The sequence below is a fragment of the Drosophila ananassae genome, chromosome 3R (assembly GCF_017639315.1).
Source record: "Drosophila ananassae strain 14024-0371.13 chromosome 3R, ASM1763931v2, whole genome shotgun sequence".
Classification (NCBI taxonomy): domain Eukaryota; kingdom Metazoa; phylum Arthropoda; class Insecta; order Diptera; family Drosophilidae; genus Drosophila; species Drosophila ananassae.
The window spans coordinates 8,571,808-8,589,561 of NC_057930.1; the positions used below are offsets into that span (position 1 = coordinate 8,571,808).

Consider the following 17,754-nt stretch of genomic DNA (forward strand, 5'->3'; position numbering starts at 1 on the left):
TTAATTATATAATTTTTTCCTTAGGAACGCTCTTAAGAGAGCGTTAAAGGGAGCACCAAAGTGTTGAACTTTCCAGGTGACCTGGAACCAGAGTTGTCAACCATTTACGCCAAAGAACCGTTAGTTTTTAGAAACGCGGCGTTGAAAATTGGTTCTGGAATTTTAAAGTTAAAATTAAAAGAATGAATTCGAATTCAATAATGTTTCGCCTCCATTGCAACAAGTGTTTTTGTCACAAAAAAAACATCACCTCGTTGAACTTTTACATTTCCAACTGCAAGCACATACTCTGTGGCGGATGCCTGCCCGGATCTTCTGGGGACAAGAGGTGCCCTCTGTGTGGAGTACACTTCAAGCCTATTCCCATATGCCCCAGCATGCCCGATAAAGTGGCCTATTACTTTGAGGATCCCCGGCGCTTTTTGGAACTCTATCGGAAGATCAGCAAGTTCCAGGCCGATCAACGCGATTCGGACGATCGCGGATTCCAGTTTAAAATGCGAAAACGCACTGAAATGAAGCGCAAGCTGGACAACTACCTTAGAATGGAGGCGCAGGTGCAGCAGCACAAGAAGCTGCAAGAGCGGCCAATCCATTATGACGATACCCTTAGCTCAGAGGAATGCGAGGCAGGAATGCCCAAGAAGAGGCGCTACACGCTTCCCGAAACTCCTTCGACCAGCTCATCCGAGGGCTTTCTTTCGGACGAAGACAATGAGAAGTTCCTTCGGTATTTTGAAGCAGCATTGGCCGCAAACGATAAGGAACCTGCATCTTGGGGAAGAGACTTGTCCTACGACGAGGTTCTAGACTTTGATACCTAATTTGAACATTACTTGAATTAGCTTGTCATAAATGGATTAATTAAAATTAGTTATCTTTTCTCAACTAAACGAAAAGTAGTCTACTTAAATTGTACAAAAAAGCGATACTTTAATATAATGAAATTATTTTCACTTTTTTCGATACTTCAATCTTCAGAATGTTATTATGAGAAGTCTTCTTAAGAGTTAAAATTTAATTAAAAACATATTGTATCATTGATTACATAACTTCTTTATGAATTAAAATTATACATTTACTTTAACTCCTAAAACTAAATTAGTCGGCATGCTTCAGGTCAGTCTAAAATAGGGCTGCTGGTAGCGCCCGATAGGCATGCGGCCCTTGGTCCGCAGCCGACGTACAGCCTCGCGAATGAACTTTGGATGCAGGGCACCAGATTCTCCCTGGGCCTCCATAACGTCCAAGGCCTCCTCCACCACTTCGCCCACAAACACTTTGGCAATTCCAGACATGGCGATAACAACATTTTGGGACACGGAACAGCCGGTAATGGTCTGCATCAACCGTTTCACGGCAGCCTTGGGGAATGCTGAGCGACGGTACATCTCGTATCGGTCTAGTTGCTCCTCCGTGAAGTTGGACACGAGAACCCTAAAATGGAACTGATAAAAAAGAAACTATGTGAGAAACTCCTTCCACTCACTGCATCCGCTCCCTTTCCTCCTCCTCCAGCTCCTTCTTGGTCTTGATCTTTTTGTTGGCAGGTTCTTCCGAGTCTCCGTCGCCGTCTGTGTTTTTCGTGTCACCATCGGCGTCCGGATCCTCTTTGATGTCCCGCTCCGTGTCGTTGGCAGTATCCGAGGTATCGCTGTCCTTCCGCTCCCCGGAGCCCGTGTTGAAGAATTTCAGATCCCCATCGTCGGTGTCGCTATTTGAATTCCTCTTCTGTTGGGTGGGAAAGAGTATTTCGTCCATTTTTTGTAATAAATGTATGTAAATAAGTAGCGTTTATAAACAAATCGCATTAGTGGGTATTTTTACAACACTGGACGCTTAGCAGGGCTGGAAAACACGCGAGAAAAACTTTTCCGTTGCCACCACTAGCGGACCTCGTGTTTTTGTTCTTTCTCCATAAATCGCCCATCGTGCGCGCTAGATTTTCGTTTCTTCAGGCCAACAGAGAATCACAAAAGCCCCAACATGTCCGCTACTGAGGAGGCCATCACATCCGAGATCGCCGGCGAGGAGGCCAAGAAACAGAAGAAGCCAAAGCCGAACAACAAAAAACTGCGCCAAGGTGAGTGACCTCACGCCGTAATTGCAATGGAACGACCCGTGCACCCATGCAACCGCCCACTTATCAACCCTCGAACTAACCCGACTGCTCACTTGCAGAAGCTGCAGCCAAGAAAGCCGCCGAGGGAGGCGACCCAACCGAAGTCACCACGAACGGAGATGCCCCTAAGCCGGCAGCCGCTCAACCGGCGAAGAAGAAGAACAACAAGGGCAAGAAGAACGGGCAGACCGATCCGCCAAGTATTCCCATATCCAAGTTGTACCCCGATGGCAACTTCCCCGAGGGCGAGATCGTGGAACACCCAACTCCCAAGGATTTGGCCGACGACCGCACCGCCAAAGACCGCTTCACGTCGGAGGAGAAACGCGCGCTCGATCGCATGAATACTGACATTTACCAAGAGCTGCGGCAGGCCGCCGAGGCCCACAGGCAGACGCGCCAGTACATGCAGCGTTACATTAAGCCGGGCATGACCATGATCCAGATCTGCGAGGAGCTGGAGAACACGGCCCGCCGACTTATCGGCGAGAACGGCCTGGAAGCTGGACTTGCCTTCCCCACGGGTTGCTCGCTTAATCACTGTGCCGCTCACTACACGCCAAACGCGGGCGACACTACTGTATTGCAGTACGATGACGTGTGCAAGATCGACTTCGGTACCCACATCAAGGGCCGCATTATCGACTGCGCCTTCACGCTGACTTTCAATAACAAGTACGACAAGCTGCTGCAGGCGGTCAAGGAAGCTACCAATACTGGCATCAAGGAGGCCGGCATCGACGTCCGCCTATGCGACATTGGAGCCGCCATTCAGGAGGTGATGGAATCATACGAAATTGAGCTAGACGGCAAGACATATCCCATCAAGGCCATTCGAAACTTAAACGGACACTCGATCAGCCCGTACCGTAAGCCTTATTCTTGTTCTGATCGCTTTTATTGTAAATGAAAAAGTTTGTAACTTTATTAACCTTTCGCAGGCATCCATGCTGGAAAAACTGTGCCCATTGTCAAGGGTGGCGAGTCGACGCGCATGGAGGAGGATGAGTTCTATGCCATCGAGACTTTCGGTTCCACTGGTCGCGGTTTGGTGCATGACGACATGGACTGCTCCCATTACATGAAGAACTTTGAGCTGCCATTCGTGCCTCTACGTCTGCAGTCTTCCAAGCAGCTGCTGGGCACTATCAACAAGCATTTCGGCACCCTGGCATTCTGTAAACGGTGGCTGGATCGCGCCGGCGCCACGAAGTACCAGATGGCTCTTAAGGATCTGTGCGACAAGGGAATCGTGGAGGCGTACCCGCCTCTCTGTGACATCAAGGGCTGCTACACAGCTCAGTACGAGCACACCATTATGCTGCGACCCACTTGCAAGGAAGTGGTCTCCCGAGGCGACGATTATTAGGTGCGTTGCGGATCAGATTCGCGATCGGTATTCGGCGTTGTATGGCTTGCATTATATACAGTTTTTGATATAAGTTCATTCTATTGTTGATTCTTTTGTGAGCATAAGCGGAGCGAATTATATACAGCGTATTATGCTCAGTATGAGAGTGGAGAATGTCTGCATTACTAATTCGTCTGTGGATTGAATCTCATGCCCTTGGGGATAAGTTCGTGCCAGTACAGTGAGCGAGATTGCCGAGGTTTTTCGTGATTGTCCTTCTTCAGAGATCTGAGAATGTACACAAACCATTTGCCCGTCAGGTAGTACAAGATTTCGATGTAGCTGACTATGCTGAAGCCATACATCAGGGACAGGATGCCCCCAAAGCGATCTGAAAGGGTTTAGAGAGCTTCAAATAGGGTTTCAAAATGAAATTTGGCTTCTCACTTAGCAAAACCACCCAGGTGCTTACTAGCTGGGATTCTGTGGCTTGAGCGAAGCGCAATTTAAAAAAGAGTTTTATTATGGCCAGAGGTCTTTCGTTGGTCAAGCCTTTCCTGAAACCCAGTTCAAATTAGAGGCATCTCTCGAAGATTAGAAATCGTACTCACAACAATCCTGTCAAGTACCCACTACTGCGGAGAGCACGTCGAAGAGGAGCCACATTGGTGGTTATGCTCATGCTGACTCCGTTGCAGGTGGGCAGGCAGTCCTCGCACTGCCTTTGGGCCAACTGCTCCTCATTGTTTTGCAGGAAGGCGAACTCATTGTGGCCATACCAGATGCTCTTCCACCGCACCAGACAGGGCAAATCTGGTAGAGTGCAGTAGGTGAGGGCCATGGGACTGCCCACCATCGGCGGGGATACGCAGCCACAGTGGTCCATCATGCTCCGGCTACGACACACCAAGAGGCACTCGTCCAGGGAGTAATAGGATCTAAAGAATTTGGTTTTGGTTACTTTTAAGGTAATATGTATATCATATCTGCTTACTGATTTAAGAGTTTACTTCCTTCTTCCGGATAATAGCAGCGTCGTTTTTCCGGCTCCACGTAGCGCACCGCATTGCCGGATGTAAAGAACGTTGGCTGGATGGGTATCTCCACTATGGTATTGTGATCCACCAGCACCTCGCCCAGAGTTGTGGACTGAACTGTCGCATAATCTTCTTGAGGGAAAATCGTAAGCTAAATTGGTAAAATAGTCAGATTATAATACTTTAAATATGATTTCCATTCTGAATAGTTACCTGGAACGCACTGTTGGTCCTAAAGGTCTTTGTGTAATCCTCTTCTGCCACATCCTGGAGCACAAACTGGACGCTGTTCAAAATAGAATTCGATTCAAAAACCACTTTGGGAACCGCGCTCATCTCTGCATCGTCCTCGGCTCTTCTATCGCTAAAAGTAAAGTCTCCAACTCAGCTCCAAACCTTCTCATTGGAAGAACTATACTTACGCAAATTGGGAGTAGCTCACTCGCCGATAATTAAATATGCAGCACACATTCGAGGACGTGGGTCTCTTGAGGAACAATTGGCTGGTGTTGACAGGCGCCCCGTAAACAATACCCCGGATCACCAGCTCCCCGCAGTCGGGCGACAACTGGCGCAGAATATCGCGCACCGAGTACCCACTGCCGTTGTAGTAGCTGGTGAGGAGCCGGTGGAGCTGCAGCAACTCCGTGGTGTTGAGTCTCTCCTCCTCGAGGGGATTCAGGTAGAACTGTGACAGCACCAGCAGGTGGTCGACCATGTCGTCTAAATCTTCTGCCACCGCCCGTTGGGAGGAGTTGGCCTGGTGTTGATATCTAATTCGGGAATGGTTCCATTAGTATGCAGAACTGCACTCTAGATAGGAGTATAAAAGGCCTGGAGTAGAATGCGCCCTGGATTAGTGCCAGTATGAAGCTTCTGCAGGCGGTACTCGCGGTCTATCTCTTCGCGTTTTGTAGTGGAGAACGGCAAAGGTTCGACAACTACAGGGTTTATACAGTGAGCCCCACGAAACAGGATCAGTTGGAGGCCTTGAGAACCTTAGAGTCCAAGAGGGACGATGCCTTAGTTCTCAATCATCTCCACTTGGGACCTACGGATTTTCTTGTAGCTCCCGGCTACAATGAGAAGTTTTTGGAGCTCTTGAGCCGTTTGGATCTGGACGCTGAACTAACAGATGAGAACGCCCAGAACAGTCTCTCCCTGGACATCGAACCAGTGGCCGATTCTAATCGTCGAAGCGATGACTACACCTGGTCGGTGTACCACGAGTTAAATGACACGCAAAAATGGATGCAGAATTTGGTTGCAAAGTACCCTGATACAGTCAGCCTATTTGTGGCAGGCCGGAGCTACGAGAGACGGGAGCTACTGGGTCTGAAAATTAATTTCAAGGATGGCAGGGCCGAAAAGCAGTCCATCTTCCTGGAGGCCGGTATGCACGCCAGGGAGTGGATAGGTCCTGCCACTGCCACCTACTTTGCCAACGAGCTACTGACCTCTCAAAAGCCAGATATCATGACCCTAAGCAAGTCCTATGTGTGGTATATCCTGCCACATGCCAATCCTGATGGCTATGTCTATACCCACACCACGGTGAGACTACAAAAATTTAAAAATAGCTATTTTTCGAAATTACTCTTTCATTTTAGAATCGCATGTGGCGCAAGACCCGGAGTCCCCAGGACAAGAACTGCTATGGAACCGATCCAAACCGAAACTGGGCCTTCCACTGGCGCGAAGTGGGAGCCAGTGATGAGCCATGCTCAGAGTCCTACGCCGGACCCAAGGCCTTCTCCGAACCAGAAACGGAAACCCTCTCAAAATACCTCACGTCCCTGCCGGAGCCGATGTTCATGTACCTGTCGCTGCATTCCTTTTCCCAACTACTGCTCTACCCGTATGGACACACCTCCAAGCTGCCGGAGAATCATCGCGATCTGGAGCGTATCTTCGATGTGGCCGTGAGTGCCGTGAAGCGGCGATACGGAACTCGCTATACGGGCGGGAATGTGTATGACGCCATCTATCCGGCGGCTGGTTCCAGTATGGATTGGGCCTACGGGGTGCTGAAGGTTAAATACTCCTTTTGCTACGAACTGCGACCATCGGGATACAGTTTCTGGACCGGCTTCAGGCTGCCCGCGTCCCAAATAATTCCCACGGGTCAGGAAACCACCGACTCCCTGGCTGAAATGATCAAAGCAGCTGCCACAATCGAGGGCTATAAATTGCAAGAAGCATAAACATTTCTATGTTTAATTGATACTAAAAAGATTAAGTCACTGCTTAATCTACCGAGAATCTATAATGTTATTTATTCTCTCCCAATCAGAAGATAAGAAAAAATCCTCTACCCGAATCTTTAAACAAAATCGATAAGAAATCTGGTTTATTTTGGGCTTTGAAACTACACTTTCGAATGTGGATTGTCATTTGATAAAAAATGCATTTTTAATCTCTATTGTTTCATAAATTTAATAAATACATTTTTTATTTTAAATTTCTTTGTTATCTTAGTTTTAGTAGTTTCAAAGTTAACTAATCAAATTTGCTTTTTGACAAGACAGCATTTGATGGTCTTAAAAGGATTTGAAAAATTTCAAAGAACTGCTTAACAAAAAGTATTTTAACGGAAACCTAAGACATTGATTGATTTGCTAAGAACCTGGATTAAATAATTTATAGCTGATAAAGTCTTTCACCTTTTGATTTTAAATATTCTATATTCTAAGCATGGTTACCTCATATTTCCAAATAAATTTATTTAAAAAAGTGATTTAAATTGTTTTTACTTTAAGAATTTCCAAACCATATATTCAGAAATAAACCTACAATTACTAGAAATATGTTTTTTGGTAAAAGGTTTTAAAATAACTGAAAAATATAAGTATATTATTAGTGCCTCCCCTCTATTTTAACAAGGTGAAAATGAGTTTTAGGTTTCCAAAGACAAGGTCAAGAGCTGTCTAATGAATTGACACTTTTCCGAAGACTTCTGAAACGTCACAGACGAAGCAAAAGTCGGGAATTATTTTGATTTACCAGGCAAAGTGGCTGAGACTGCGATAATGGCGTTTGCACCGATTATTAAGATATTTACGGCCCGCGCCGCTCGTGGGCTGTAAATCAGAATCCAGCAGTAGCTGCCGCCCTTATCGGTGGCCTATAAAAGCGGTGGGTGAACCAGGCGAAGGTTCAAACCAACGACAACCATGTCGCTGACCAAGTGCCTGCTGCTAGCCCTCCTGGCCGTTGTGGCCATCGCCGCCGTGAGCGCGGAACGCATCCGCTATGACAACTACCGCCTGTACAAGGCCAACTCGGAGAACGCCGACCAGCTGGCTGTGCTGAAGCAGCTGGAGGGATCCAGCGACTCGATCATGTTCCTGGACGGAGTACACATTGTTGGTGCCCCGGTTGAAATCATTGTGGCCCCACACAAGGTTCCCGACGTCTTGGACATCCTCGGCAAGGCTGAGATCAAGTACGAGCTGCTGACGAAGGATGTGCAGAAGACTTGGGACGAGACCGAGGAGAAAGTGGCCATCAAGGGCCGTGCCGCCCGCGCTTACAACTGGGCCGAATACTACGAACTGGACGACACCTACGCCTGGCTGCAGACTCTTGCGAATCAGTACCCCGGAGTCGTGACCCTCATCGAGGGCGGAAAGACCTACCAGGGACGCTCCATTTTGGGCGTGAAGATCAACAAGAACAAGGGCTCCAACAAGCCTGGTATCTTTTTGGAGGCCGGTATCCATGCCCGCGAGTGGATTGCTCCTGCTGCCGCTACCTACATCATCAACCAGCTGCTGACCTCTGAGGATGCGTCCATCAAGGAGCTGGCTGAGAGCTACGACTGGTACGTCCTGCCCCATGCCAATCCCGATGGCTACGTCTACACCCACACCACTGACCGATTGTGGCGCAAGACCCGTACCCCCTACGGTAGCTGCTTCGGCGCCGACCCGAACCGCAACTGGGGCTTCCACTGGAACGAGGTGGGAGCCAGCAGCAGCGCCTGCTCGGACACCTACGCCGGACCCTCTGCTTTCTCCGAGATTGAGACCAAGTCGTTGTCCGATTACATTGCCTCGCTGAAGGGCAAGATCCAACTTTACATCTCCCTGCACGCCTACTCCCAGTACTTGCTCTACCCCTACGGACACACCTCCGATCTGCCCGACAACGTGGCTGACTTCAAGCAAGTCTATGACGTCGCCATCGCCGCTGTGAACAAGCGTTACGGCACCAAGTACACCGGAGGCAACATCTATGATGCCATCTACCCCGCGGCAGGAGCTAGCGTGGACTGGGCCTATGGCACTCAGGATGTGCGCATGTCCTTCTGCTACGAGCTGCGTCCCTCATCCAATTCCTTCATCACCGGATTCAGGCTGCCCGCCGAGCAGATCATCCCTGCCAGCGAGGAGCTGCTCGACTCCATTGTGGCCATGGCCAGCGAGGTCAAGAAGCTGGGCTACTTCGACAACTAATTGGATTAAAATAAATCACTTACAATTTCAATGCATAGCTCCGTAGACGCCGCTGGCTGATCTTGTTGGCAGTGCACACGCCCACGGCCGGAAAGGGGCTGTTGGCCACATGCACTAGGTCGGGGGACAGGTGGATCTCCGTAGGCTGTACCAGGTACTCCTGGGTCAGGTTCACAATCACTAAATGGGTGTAGATCACAAGGCTAGTTAGAAAGGCCAGCCAAATAGCTCTGAAATAGTTATTTAAGTTTTAGTCTCAAGTTAATCAGCAAAGTGAACTACTATTTAGTATCCTCCAGTTGGCGATCTTACTTGGCAAGGCGGACGGGCGAGTGGTAGAGAAATGGGTGCAGTCCATTGATGTAACTCTGACGCAGAAACTCTCGAAAGAGGCGGCGATATAGGGACTCATCCACTCCTAAAGACATTGTGTTGGCAAAGAGTGCTCGAATCCAGACAATTTATAGTGCTCATCGTGCCACTGGTCATCAATCAAAGTTCTAATTAAAGCGTGTCAAGTGGAGTGCAATAGAAGTGCAGCAGGGGTAAGCGTGTTTATGTACAGAGAAACCAAGTTAAGTGGAACTGGCCTAGTCCCTGTTGATGTAGTTGAATATGGGTCGAAAGGTGAGGAAGTAGAGGAACTCAAAGGCAGTCACTATGCTGAAGCCCATAATTAGGCCCAGTAAGCCGCCAAACGAGGCTGTCAAAATGAATACGACTGATTAGTAATTTGTGGAATCTAATTGAATGATTAATTGGCTCACCCAGGGCGGACAGCCAATTCTGAAAGATGTCAGTGCGAAATCTGGTGCTCATCAAGTCACTGAAAAACACATGAAGCAGTATCCTGTCCGAGGCATTGCTGTTGAGACTTCTTGTTGAGCATATATTTTAATAAAATTAGTAGATTACTCACCTGAGGGTTGGGCGGTTGGAAAAGTAGCTCATGTCCAACCTGCCCATGGTGCTCTCCGAAACATAGTGGTTCGACTGGCAATCTGGCAAACATCCGCAGGGAAACCTGTCAGTTTCACGGACAATTGAAAGCGAAATATTCAAATTGGCCAAGGCATGAGAGAAAAGTCCTTTAAGAAAATAAACCAACCATAACTTCTATATCTCAAAGTATTGCTAAGAACTCACGTTTACTTGTAATCATGCAGTTGGCTTCTAGCACTCCGCAAACTTTTTGGCTTCCATTGTTGTAGACGTACGGCGGAATGCAACCACAATGATCCAAAGTCATCCGGACCCGGCACTCGAACATGCAGTTTATGAATGAGTAGCGCCTCAGACCATGCATCGTCCTCTCGCTTCCAAAGAGGCAGTTCCTCAGGGAGAGATCCATGCGGCGTATATCGTTAGTGGCGTAGGTGGACTCCGGATTGATGCGCACAAAGCTCTCCCGCGTGGAGGTCACTACCTTCGTTTCGGAGTTCTCGTCCGGAAAATTATAGGCATCGTGGAGGAGCAGCCGAAATCCAAAGCCACTGAAGAAAGTTCCATAATAGTCGGAAACCATTGGGTTGAGCAGAACCGAGAGTCCTGTCGGATACCCACAGCCCGTCACTCGATAGGGACGTTTAGGAACCTGATATGCAATTTTTCTGTATAAATCAAATAATAATTAGTAATAAGCTGATAACAAGTGTGATAGAAGATCTATCTTCGAATGGAAAGATAGAAAAAATCAATAATATGATATGAGGTTATATGAACAAAAAAGGAGTGTAAAAATAAATCCTGCAAAGGCTTTGGCAATTTGAACCTATCTTATCCTCAAGCGGAATTCCGTAAACGATTCTTAAGTATATTCCTCATTAATCTTTTTCAGGAGGGTCCCCCTAAAGTCGGGGCTCCCTCCTAAAGTGGAGCTAAGCATGCCGGATTCCTTGTTAATTTGAAACAAAAATATGGTTTCTTACTCTGGAAAATTGTTGGTGATCCCGCCAAAGTAGTTGAATGTGCAGCACTGCCCTTCCATAGTATCTATTCGCTGGAACAAACTGTCGCACCTCGTGTTGATTCCCTTCCAAATGCAGCTGGAAATCATGTCCATGCAATCGGGCGACAATTGCTGGGTGAGTCCGTGCAACGTAAGATTATTCAGGACCAATATCCTGTCGTAGATTTGCAAGGAACTGTTGCTAATCATGCTGTCCACAGGCAACAGAGTCAAATTAAATAGGCTGTGTATCTCGGACTTATTAACCCCAACCGGGATGTGCCTGAGGAGAAATAAGTACAAAAAAGAGTCTTCAAAGGTTCAGATGTTGGTTTATTTGAGAAACAAAAGCCAATGGAATAATTTACGTTCAAGGATTCGGTTGAAGAACCAAAGTTGACCTTTCTTTCGAGTGCATACATCATATTGGGCTGGATTTTGTGTATTCGAGATTGCTTAACAAGCACATTTTGGGTTTTTGCGAATTGAATAAATCATGAGCTTCATTTGAACTCACATTTGATCCAGCAAGGTTAGTGCCTTGGTCTTGGAAATCTTGTTGAAATTGCAGATGGTAACGGCCGGGAACGGAATGTTCCAGGTGGGGAAGTGCGAGCTCTCGATGACCGTCACCGTTGGCGTTTCCTGGCTCCAGTACCAGGACACCACCACCAGCACAATCGACGTGATGATGGCCAGGATGACGACCGTTAGCCAGAACAGGCGCTCCTGGTGACTGATGTCCTGTCGGGTGATGTAACTGAATCCATGTAGTGAAGTAGTTTGGCAGTAGTTGCGCATATTCTCGGAGAACCACTCCCTAATTTTCCAGAACTGGTGGAGAGCCGTCTTCATGGGGCTCTCAGAATGGTTGGAACTAGGATTACTGTGTCTAAGGGCGAGGGCTGCGGATTTGGCCAGCTGTTGAGCTTGAACCTGGCGAAGGTCAAAGATGCGTCGCTTCTTAAAGGCCATCTCTGCAGGTGGACAAACTCTTTGCGACTGTTTTGTTTTCCTTGGCCGTAAACCAGGTAATTAGTTCAGCTCCTAATTAGCCCGCCTAACGACCTCGTTGGCCTGACCCACTCTCTGCCTCCGACGGCGGCGCCACATTATCTGCTGGCGGGTCAGCCAGTTGCAAGTGGGTCGAACACACGAAAAGAATATCAGCTCGAAGACAGACACAAAGCTGCAGCCCATAAATAGACCGGTTATGCCGCCGAAGGTTCCTGGCCATTAAAGTTCGTAGGGGAGCAATGAAGTCGATTTGCTTTTCAGGTAATTAGGGATACTTACCTATAAATGTTAGCCAGTTTTCGTAAACGTCCAAAACGATTTCCTCGGCCATCGGAGAGTCGTAGTAGACACGCAAAAGGACTTGCTGGCTTCGATGATTCGGTTGGCTGAAAGAACAACGGGGCGTATGAGTGATTTTTGCTTGCTAAGCTCTTAAAACTTTTGGGTAAGAAATAACATTTCTGGCACATTCTAATGTGAAAATTACCTGGCGTTGCTAAGGTTTTCCATTGATTTTAAAATCTGTATATCACTCTGGAACTCATAGCGATTGAATTGGCAAGGCGGAAGGCAGTTCCATCTCGCTTGTTCTTCTTTGAACTTTTCATTGTTTTCTTTGGAAATAAATAAAAGGCGATAAATGAGTAAACGTATCTGGTTATTGTTATCCATACCACATTCTCTAACACAATGCAGTTGTTCAAGATCACATACTTTCCACCCTGATCGAGAGGGATAATGAGGAGGAACGCAGTCACAAGATTTGTGAATTTCTTCGCTTCGACTTTCGGCAAGGCAGTTAATTTGACTATAGACAGAAGAGGATAACCGGGAATGCTCTTTCTGAAGATAACATCCTCGCATCCCTACTGATATTTGGGCAAGACTTGGTGTGATGCGGTTGACAAAGGGTTGCACCATTATGTGGGCGACTGAACCACTGGAAACTAATAATCGCGAAGTCATCTCAGTTGGTATCTCATACGAATCATGAACAAGAACTTCATAACCAAAAGAATTATTAGTAGGAGTGTTTAGGGCAGGGGTGCCCAAGCACTGCTTATGACAGAGCAAATTCCAATACCTATGCACAAAAGCACAAATACATATGAGCGATAGTTTTTTTTTTTTTTCTATCGTATCACTGAAAAAAATTTTTGTAACATTTTCAACAGAAAAAAAAAAAAAAATTATTTCGGATAATTGAGAATTAATTTTAGGATTATAATTATTTTCAATATGCTCAATTATTTTTCGAATTTTTTTTACTGCGCTTCCATATCGGCTTGTGACGCAGATACTTTAGCATAGCATTTAATAAAATGCCTTTCCAAATTAATTTTTTTGTTTCCGCTTATTATTATATTACATATAATACATTGCTGCTCGCAAAGAAAATTTTCGGCAAAGAAAAAATGCATCGTTCCACAGTCAACCATTCTGTCCAAAACCACAACAAGAAGTGATTTTTTGCAGTGAAAAGTTTTCGGCAATCCAACAACAAAATGCCAGAAAAGTGTTGAAACTGTTTAAGTGTTATTAAACTACGAAAAATTGATATTGTAATTTGCCTTGCCTATACTGGGAGCAGCACACGTATATGATTTTGCTCTACCCATATGACAGAGCAATCCAACAACAAAGGAGGAACGAGAGCAATGGGACTGGGCATCCCTGGTTTAGGGCCAAAGTAAGTCCTAAATGGGAACTGAAGAGCTGTTGTTGGTGGTTGAAGCTGCAGCAAAGTCTTTGGTCGAGGGTCCAAAGGGCAGTGAGCTTATCTGTACAGTTTCTCAAGGGACTGTCCCATTCACATCTTTGGATTTGATTACACATTGGAGTGGCGAGTTCCTCCAGAACATTTTTCCAACTTATATTTTTGCTGATTAATGGTTGTAGGCTCGTAAAGTTCAAGTTCCATAGCATTTCTGGGGGTACACCCCATTCCTTCGATTTACTTCGAAGTCTTGTGAGGGGAAACATTTCAAAAGCACAAATGGTAATCGCCGGAAAAGGTACTTCAGAAGAGGGCTTCATCATGGTGGTTATGGAACGCATTGTAGGCCTTTCGTTGCTCATCGAAAGTGACATGGTCACTATTAAGAGTGAAAGTAAGACTGCCGTGCAGATGAGCAACCACCAGAGAATACGCTGCCAGGTCTTGGCGCCAACAAAAATGTGGAAGCCATGGATGCTGGCCATTTCGCAGTAGATCTCAAAGCCAGTCTTTCGCTTGCAGAGGCCATCGTCGTTTCGGGCGCGCAGGAACTCCAGGAATTTGGGTAAAGGCAGCTGGCCAAAACGCTGCGAGGCACTATAGTACCATCTGATGAGTTTCAAACGCTTCAGGTTCCTTGTTATCCTTGATACCTTGCCAATTGGTTTCTCGAATCGTTGAAGAGGTTGGCATTTCGTAGAATGTTTTGGCTTGAGGTAGTTTTCAAAGTTTACCAAATAAACCAGAGGAGGTGGAGTGTCTTCTGTGGTTTTTGGAGCAGACATGACCTCAAATAGAAACTGTTTTGATATGAAAAATATATCCTTCATCATCCTTATATACCAAGTCAAAAAAACATTATCTCCGCTTATCGGACAGTCCCACGCCCTTAAGTTGTTTGAAACCAAAATTAACCTTCAATTATCGGGGGTCTTGGAGGGCCGGAGGAGGGCCTTCACCTTCAAGTCCATGTGTGTGTAGAGGCAGTGAATCAATTGTCGGGTCGCCTTCACACCCCCAACTGGAGAAACAATTATCTCCATATTTATTTGTCTAAGCACAACTGGCTTCCGAGCTATCCAAGCGATAAGCTCGGCAAATATGAATAGGAAATTGTTTACAGCAAATATATTATGATGTGAGCTCTCCCGGCGCCTCCTTGCCGCAGTATCAGTGTTATTGTTTCCGAGTTTGCATTGGCTTGTTAATGAGTTTATTGTTGCCTGCCCAGTTTCCACCCAACCACAATTACGGTGCTCAAATATTCCGCTCGTGTCACCCGCGGGAATGCCAAGTGTCATAGTCACTCCAATTTTTATTTTATTAAACAATTATTTACCACCGATGGCTAAGGTTTTTCCCACTTCTATAATCGGATTATTGTCGGCTGATTTCTGCGACTTTGTGGCTTGATTTCCACGATTTCCTATCTCTAAACACCAAGAGCCATTAATGTGTCAGATCATTTGGAATCAGTAACGCTGATAAGCCCATTCAGATTTGTAATTGGAGTCGTCGAAAGTTCAGAAAAGGCGCGATTTCTTCTATCAAGATTAGTGGCGTGTGGAGGCTAGTTATAAGTTAGGGGTTTATGGTTTGTTTTGGGGAATAAAGTGGGTTAAGGTTCTTTAGCATGATTTTTAAGAATCGGCTTTGATGCATTTCATGAAATATTCCCTTTTGAAAATATAAATTTTTTGCAACATACTTTCAGGCATTTTCCAAACACAACTCACCCAGGATTCAAAACAATCTAAAAACAATTATAATTATTATTCTGAACCAGACCGTATCGTGCCCCAAATTATTTCCAGGCAAGCCCCCAGATTTAAGCCAAACAACCCATAAATATTTGTTCTGCAATTATTTACGAGCTTCTTCTCTGTGATATCTGTGCGGGTTGGACAAATATTGGCATTCAATGGAAATGTAAGAGCCATAAATTTTCACCCGAATCGGAGTTCGCATGGATTTAATTAACTGGGTTTGTTCTGGTAGTGCTATTGGCCCAAGGTTGCCAAATCTTTCTAATGATATTCCGCGGGCATTTCGCCGCTCATTTGCATGCCACGTGCCGGGGCGCCGATGTCGGCAGTCTGTCATTTTATATATATTACACAATTATGGGTCCGATGTCGGGACCAGATAAGGAGCTTGAGCTCAAGCCTCGATCGGACTGAATCAGCCACTGGGCCCGTCGTCCGATCGACCTGAACGGTGCAGGACGGATGCACTTGCTCACGAGGGAGGCTTGGAAATTCGGCCTGATTGGGCCTGGGTTATTTTGGGGCACTTTTGTTTATAAATAAACCGGCGGCGTCGTAACGGCCGATCGATTTGCGTCACGCAACGGTAAAGCCAAGTGCGACTGCAACTGTATCTTGGAAATACAAACATCCCGCGGATCTCACTGACCGACTGACGTGGCCCTGAAAGAGCCAGGGGGTTTATTTTTGGCCACCACCGATGTAAACCCAATTTGTTTGGCGATAAGCCGCTGCGGCGTCATCCCGCCGATCTGATCCGATTATTGTTTCCAGGCAGGGCCCCCCAGGGGGCTTTGTCTTGTCTTGTATTTATTATCATCTGGCGCTGATTTATGTAGACGTAGCTATGTTTTATTTTTTGCAAAAAACTAGAGCGAGGCTAATCTTCTGCTGCAATTGACGCAAATTGATTTTGCACTCGAAATCGAACGTTCTGCCTTGGCTCCGATTCATGTTTATTCCCACTTTGGTGAGCTGTTCCAAAAAAGCAAACTCACATCTACTCTGCTCTGTGCAGTATACATGAGAAGTAGGAAAGAACGTGTCGTGTTCTACGATTCAGAAAACGTGATCGCCTCAAAGACATAATAGTAATCCCCCCTAGAGGTCAGTGGGTTTGCTGTGTGTTCTGTGAACCCAGCGAGCCAGATGATCACATCTAATTAACAACCAACCAGCCCATCCACAAGCCATGTGCTAAACAGAAATTAATACTTTGAATAAATACAAATAAATGGGTATGTATGCGGGTATTCGTATAAAACTCGCTCAATTATCAAAAGGATGACATAATGCGCTCGAAAAGAAAGTCTCTGCCTTGTTGTTCTCCGGCAAGAATTCGCATTTAATTGCAGGTTTGGAATTCCTTCCATTGCGATCTCACGATCGAGTGTCCAAGACACAAGGCAGCCGTTGTTTTCCATTCCACTTCGAAAATCGAATCAATCAAGTTGTTTACACGCCCATAAATAAAGCGATTCTTTTGTTTGCTTGCTCAGATTCTAATTTTATTTTGCCAGCAATTGTTTCTCCCTAAATTCATATGACAGCATTTATTTCGGGGTTGACCTCAGATTATAATTATCTGAGGGTTTAATGGAAAGCGTCGCTTTCACAGCATTATTATCAGGCGCTCGCGCCATTCACATGCCGAGGCACTATTTTTAATCCACAGAATGCGAAAAATCATTCACAAACCAAATGACACTCGGCAGAAATTAGCAGGTTGATAGCCCCTGTGGGGGGAAGTGCCAAATTGTGTTCAAAACAAACTTAATTGTCAGAGGAAATGGGAGTCTTGGGGTTGTTGCCATGTCAGGACACTTGAGGCAATAGGTCTTAATTCTTGCCTCAGCCTCTAGAATTCTGTATAAAATTCTGGTCCCATGCCCATCTTTCTTATCATTCTCGTGACGTTTGAAGGGTCAGACCATACTCGAAATTATCGGACAATGAATCAGTAAGAATTTTGAGGAAAGTTTTCAAACATTCATTCACATAATGCCATTTCCTGTCATCTTTAATGGGCTATAAAATTAAATTTTATGTTATTTTTATGATTTGGAATTCATCATATAATATTAATTGCAGTCCATAGCTCAAGTTTGAAATAAAAATTGTTCGTACTTTCCCAGCCTTGGACAGTGCAAGTCTGTGGACATTGTTCCATTGGGAGAAACCACAATATAACACATTTAGACTCGAAAGGGCCTGTGGCCACAGCTGGTTAAACTCTGTGTTTAACTTGTGGCTTACACCCCGCTGGTGCTTTTCATATTTTAAGTAAAGTCAAACATGGGTTTCCAAACAGAAAACACAAAGGCGGCCACCAGAAGCTC

General features: G+C 45.9%; 8 protein-coding genes across 8 annotated transcripts; 4 read left to right on the forward strand and 4 right to left on the reverse strand.

The window, feature by feature from the left end:
• Window positions 1–60: 60 nt before the first annotated feature.
• Window positions 61–922, forward strand: LOC6505458 (RING finger protein narya). Its single transcript, XM_001964881.4, has one exon. It carries the CDS (start codon window positions 183–185, stop codon window positions 822–824), a length of 642 nt encoding a protein of 213 aa, XP_001964917.2. The 5' UTR covers window positions 61–182; the 3' UTR covers window positions 825–922.
• Window positions 923–998: 76 nt separating this feature from the next.
• On the reverse strand, window positions 999–1,859 carry LOC6504555 (transcription initiation factor TFIID subunit 11). Its single transcript, XM_001964882.4, has 2 exons — window positions 1,490–1,859; window positions 999–1,437 (listed from the first exon to the last, which is right to left on the reverse strand). The coding sequence occupies exons 1-2, from the start codon at window positions 1,759–1,761 to the stop codon at window positions 1,116–1,118; spliced, it is 594 nt and encodes a 197-aa protein (XP_001964918.1). The 5' UTR covers window positions 1,762–1,859; the 3' UTR covers window positions 999–1,115.
• Window positions 1,860–1,862: 3 nt separating this feature from the next.
• Window positions 1,863–3,644, forward strand: LOC6505459 (methionine aminopeptidase 2). Its single transcript, XM_001964883.4, has 3 exons — window positions 1,863–2,083; window positions 2,182–2,991; window positions 3,064–3,644. Exons 1-3 carry the CDS (start codon window positions 1,987–1,989, stop codon window positions 3,489–3,491), a joined length of 1,335 nt encoding a protein of 444 aa, XP_001964919.1. The 5' UTR covers window positions 1,863–1,986; the 3' UTR covers window positions 3,492–3,644.
• Window positions 3,578–9,409, reverse strand: LOC6504553 (sodium channel protein Nach). The gene is made up of 8 exons (XM_001964884.4): window positions 9,280–9,409; window positions 8,991–9,197; window positions 4,933–5,283; window positions 4,724–4,874; window positions 4,468–4,661; window positions 4,085–4,411; window positions 3,921–4,030; window positions 3,578–3,864 (listed from the first exon to the last, which is right to left on the reverse strand). The coding sequence occupies exons 1-8, from the start codon at window positions 9,393–9,395 to the stop codon at window positions 3,659–3,661; spliced, it is 1,662 nt and encodes a 553-aa protein (XP_001964920.2). The 5' UTR covers window positions 9,396–9,409; the 3' UTR covers window positions 3,578–3,658.
• LOC6505462 (zinc carboxypeptidase A 1) lies at window positions 5,283–7,247 on the forward strand. The gene is made up of 2 exons (XM_001964885.4): window positions 5,283–6,064; window positions 6,121–7,247. Exons 1-2 carry the CDS (start codon window positions 5,378–5,380, stop codon window positions 6,712–6,714), a joined length of 1,281 nt encoding a protein of 426 aa, XP_001964921.1. The 5' UTR covers window positions 5,283–5,377; the 3' UTR covers window positions 6,715–7,247.
• On the forward strand, window positions 7,655–9,002 carry LOC6505463 (zinc carboxypeptidase A 1). The gene has a single exon (XM_001964886.4). It carries the CDS (start codon window positions 7,684–7,686, stop codon window positions 8,965–8,967), a length of 1,284 nt encoding a protein of 427 aa, XP_001964922.1. The 5' UTR covers window positions 7,655–7,683; the 3' UTR covers window positions 8,968–9,002.
• Window positions 8,969–11,890, reverse strand: LOC6504548 (sodium channel protein Nach). The gene is made up of 7 exons (XM_001964888.4): window positions 11,433–11,890; window positions 10,896–11,198; window positions 10,114–10,577; window positions 9,887–10,055; window positions 9,735–9,832; window positions 9,280–9,670; window positions 8,969–9,197 (listed from the first exon to the last, which is right to left on the reverse strand). Exons 1-6 carry the CDS (start codon window positions 11,888–11,890, stop codon window positions 9,558–9,560), a joined length of 1,605 nt encoding a protein of 534 aa, XP_001964924.1. The 3' UTR covers window positions 8,969–9,197; window positions 9,280–9,557.
• Window positions 11,891–11,962: 72 nt separating this feature from the next.
• LOC6504545 (pickpocket protein 11) lies at window positions 11,963–14,492 on the reverse strand. Its single transcript, XM_001964889.3, has 5 exons — window positions 13,593–14,492; window positions 12,607–12,962; window positions 12,420–12,546; window positions 12,212–12,318; window positions 11,963–12,144 (listed from the first exon to the last, which is right to left on the reverse strand). Exons 1-5 carry the CDS (start codon window positions 14,480–14,482, stop codon window positions 11,963–11,965), a joined length of 1,662 nt encoding a protein of 553 aa, XP_001964925.2. The 5' UTR covers window positions 14,483–14,492.
• Window positions 14,493–17,754: the final 3,262 nt, after the last annotated feature.

Bases quoted from the DNA above. Each gene is read 5' to 3' on its own strand.
- LOC6505459 (XM_001964883.4), top strand. From the start codon at position 1,987: ATGTCCGCTACTGAGGAGGCCATCACATCCGAGATCGCCGGCGAGGAG. The intron at 2,084-2,181 runs GTGAGTGACCTC...GCTCACTTGCAG, and splicing joins CAACAAAAAACTGCGCCAAG to AAGCTGCAGCCAAGAAAGCC. The intron at 2,992-3,063 runs GTAAGCCTTATT...AACCTTTCGCAG, and splicing joins ACACTCGATCAGCCCGTACC to GCATCCATGCTGGAAAAACT.
- LOC6504548 (XM_001964888.4), bottom strand. From the start codon at position 11,890: ATGGCCTTTAAGAAGCGACGCATCTTTGACCTTCGCCAGGTTCAAGCT. The intron at 9,833-9,886 runs GTGAGTAATCTA...AAGTCTCAACAG, and splicing joins TCCAACCGCCCAACCCTCAG to CAATGCCTCGGACAGGATAC. The intron at 9,671-9,734 runs GTGAGCCAATTA...TCATTTTGACAG, and splicing joins GAATTGGCTGTCCGCCCTGG to CCTCGTTTGGCGGCTTACTG.
- LOC6504553 (XM_001964884.4), bottom strand. From the start codon at position 9,395: ATGTCTTTAGGAGTGGATGAGTCCCTATATCGCCGCCTCTTTCGAGAG. The intron at 5,284-8,990 runs GTAAGTGATTTA...TTCCCGAATTAG, and splicing joins CGGAGCTATGCATTGAAATT to ATATCAACACCAGGCCAACT. The intron at 4,412-4,467 runs GTAAGCAGATAT...CAAATTCTTTAG, and splicing joins GGAAGTAAACTCTTAAATCA to ATCCTATTACTCCCTGGACG.
- LOC6504555 (XM_001964882.4), bottom strand. From the start codon at position 1,761: ATGGACGAAATACTCTTTCCCACCCAACAGAAGAGGAATTCAAATAGC. The intron at 1,438-1,489 runs GTGAGTGGAAGG...GTTCCATTTTAG, and splicing joins GAGGAAAGGGAGCGGATGCA to GGTTCTCGTGTCCAACTTCA.
- LOC6505462 (XM_001964885.4), top strand. From the start codon at position 5,378: ATGAAGCTTCTGCAGGCGGTACTCGCGGTCTATCTCTTCGCGTTTTGT. The intron at 6,065-6,120 runs GTGAGACTACAA...CTTTCATTTTAG, and splicing joins ATGTCTATACCCACACCACG to AATCGCATGTGGCGCAAGAC.
- LOC6505463 (XM_001964886.4), top strand. From the start codon at position 7,684: ATGTCGCTGACCAAGTGCCTGCTGCTAGCCCTCCTGGCCGTTGTGGCC.
- LOC6504545 (XM_001964889.3), bottom strand. From the start codon at position 14,482: ATGATGAAGGATATATTTTTCATATCAAAACAGTTTCTATTTGAGGTC. The intron at 12,547-12,606 runs GTATGGATAACA...TTATTTCCAAAG, and splicing joins GCATTGTGTTAGAGAATGTG to AAAACAATGAAAAGTTCAAA. The intron at 12,319-12,419 runs GTAATTTTCACA...TTGTTCTTTCAG, and splicing joins GAAAACCTTAGCAACGCCAG to CCAACCGAATCATCGAAGCC.
- LOC6505458 (XM_001964881.4), top strand. From the start codon at position 183: ATGAATTCGAATTCAATAATGTTTCGCCTCCATTGCAACAAGTGTTTT.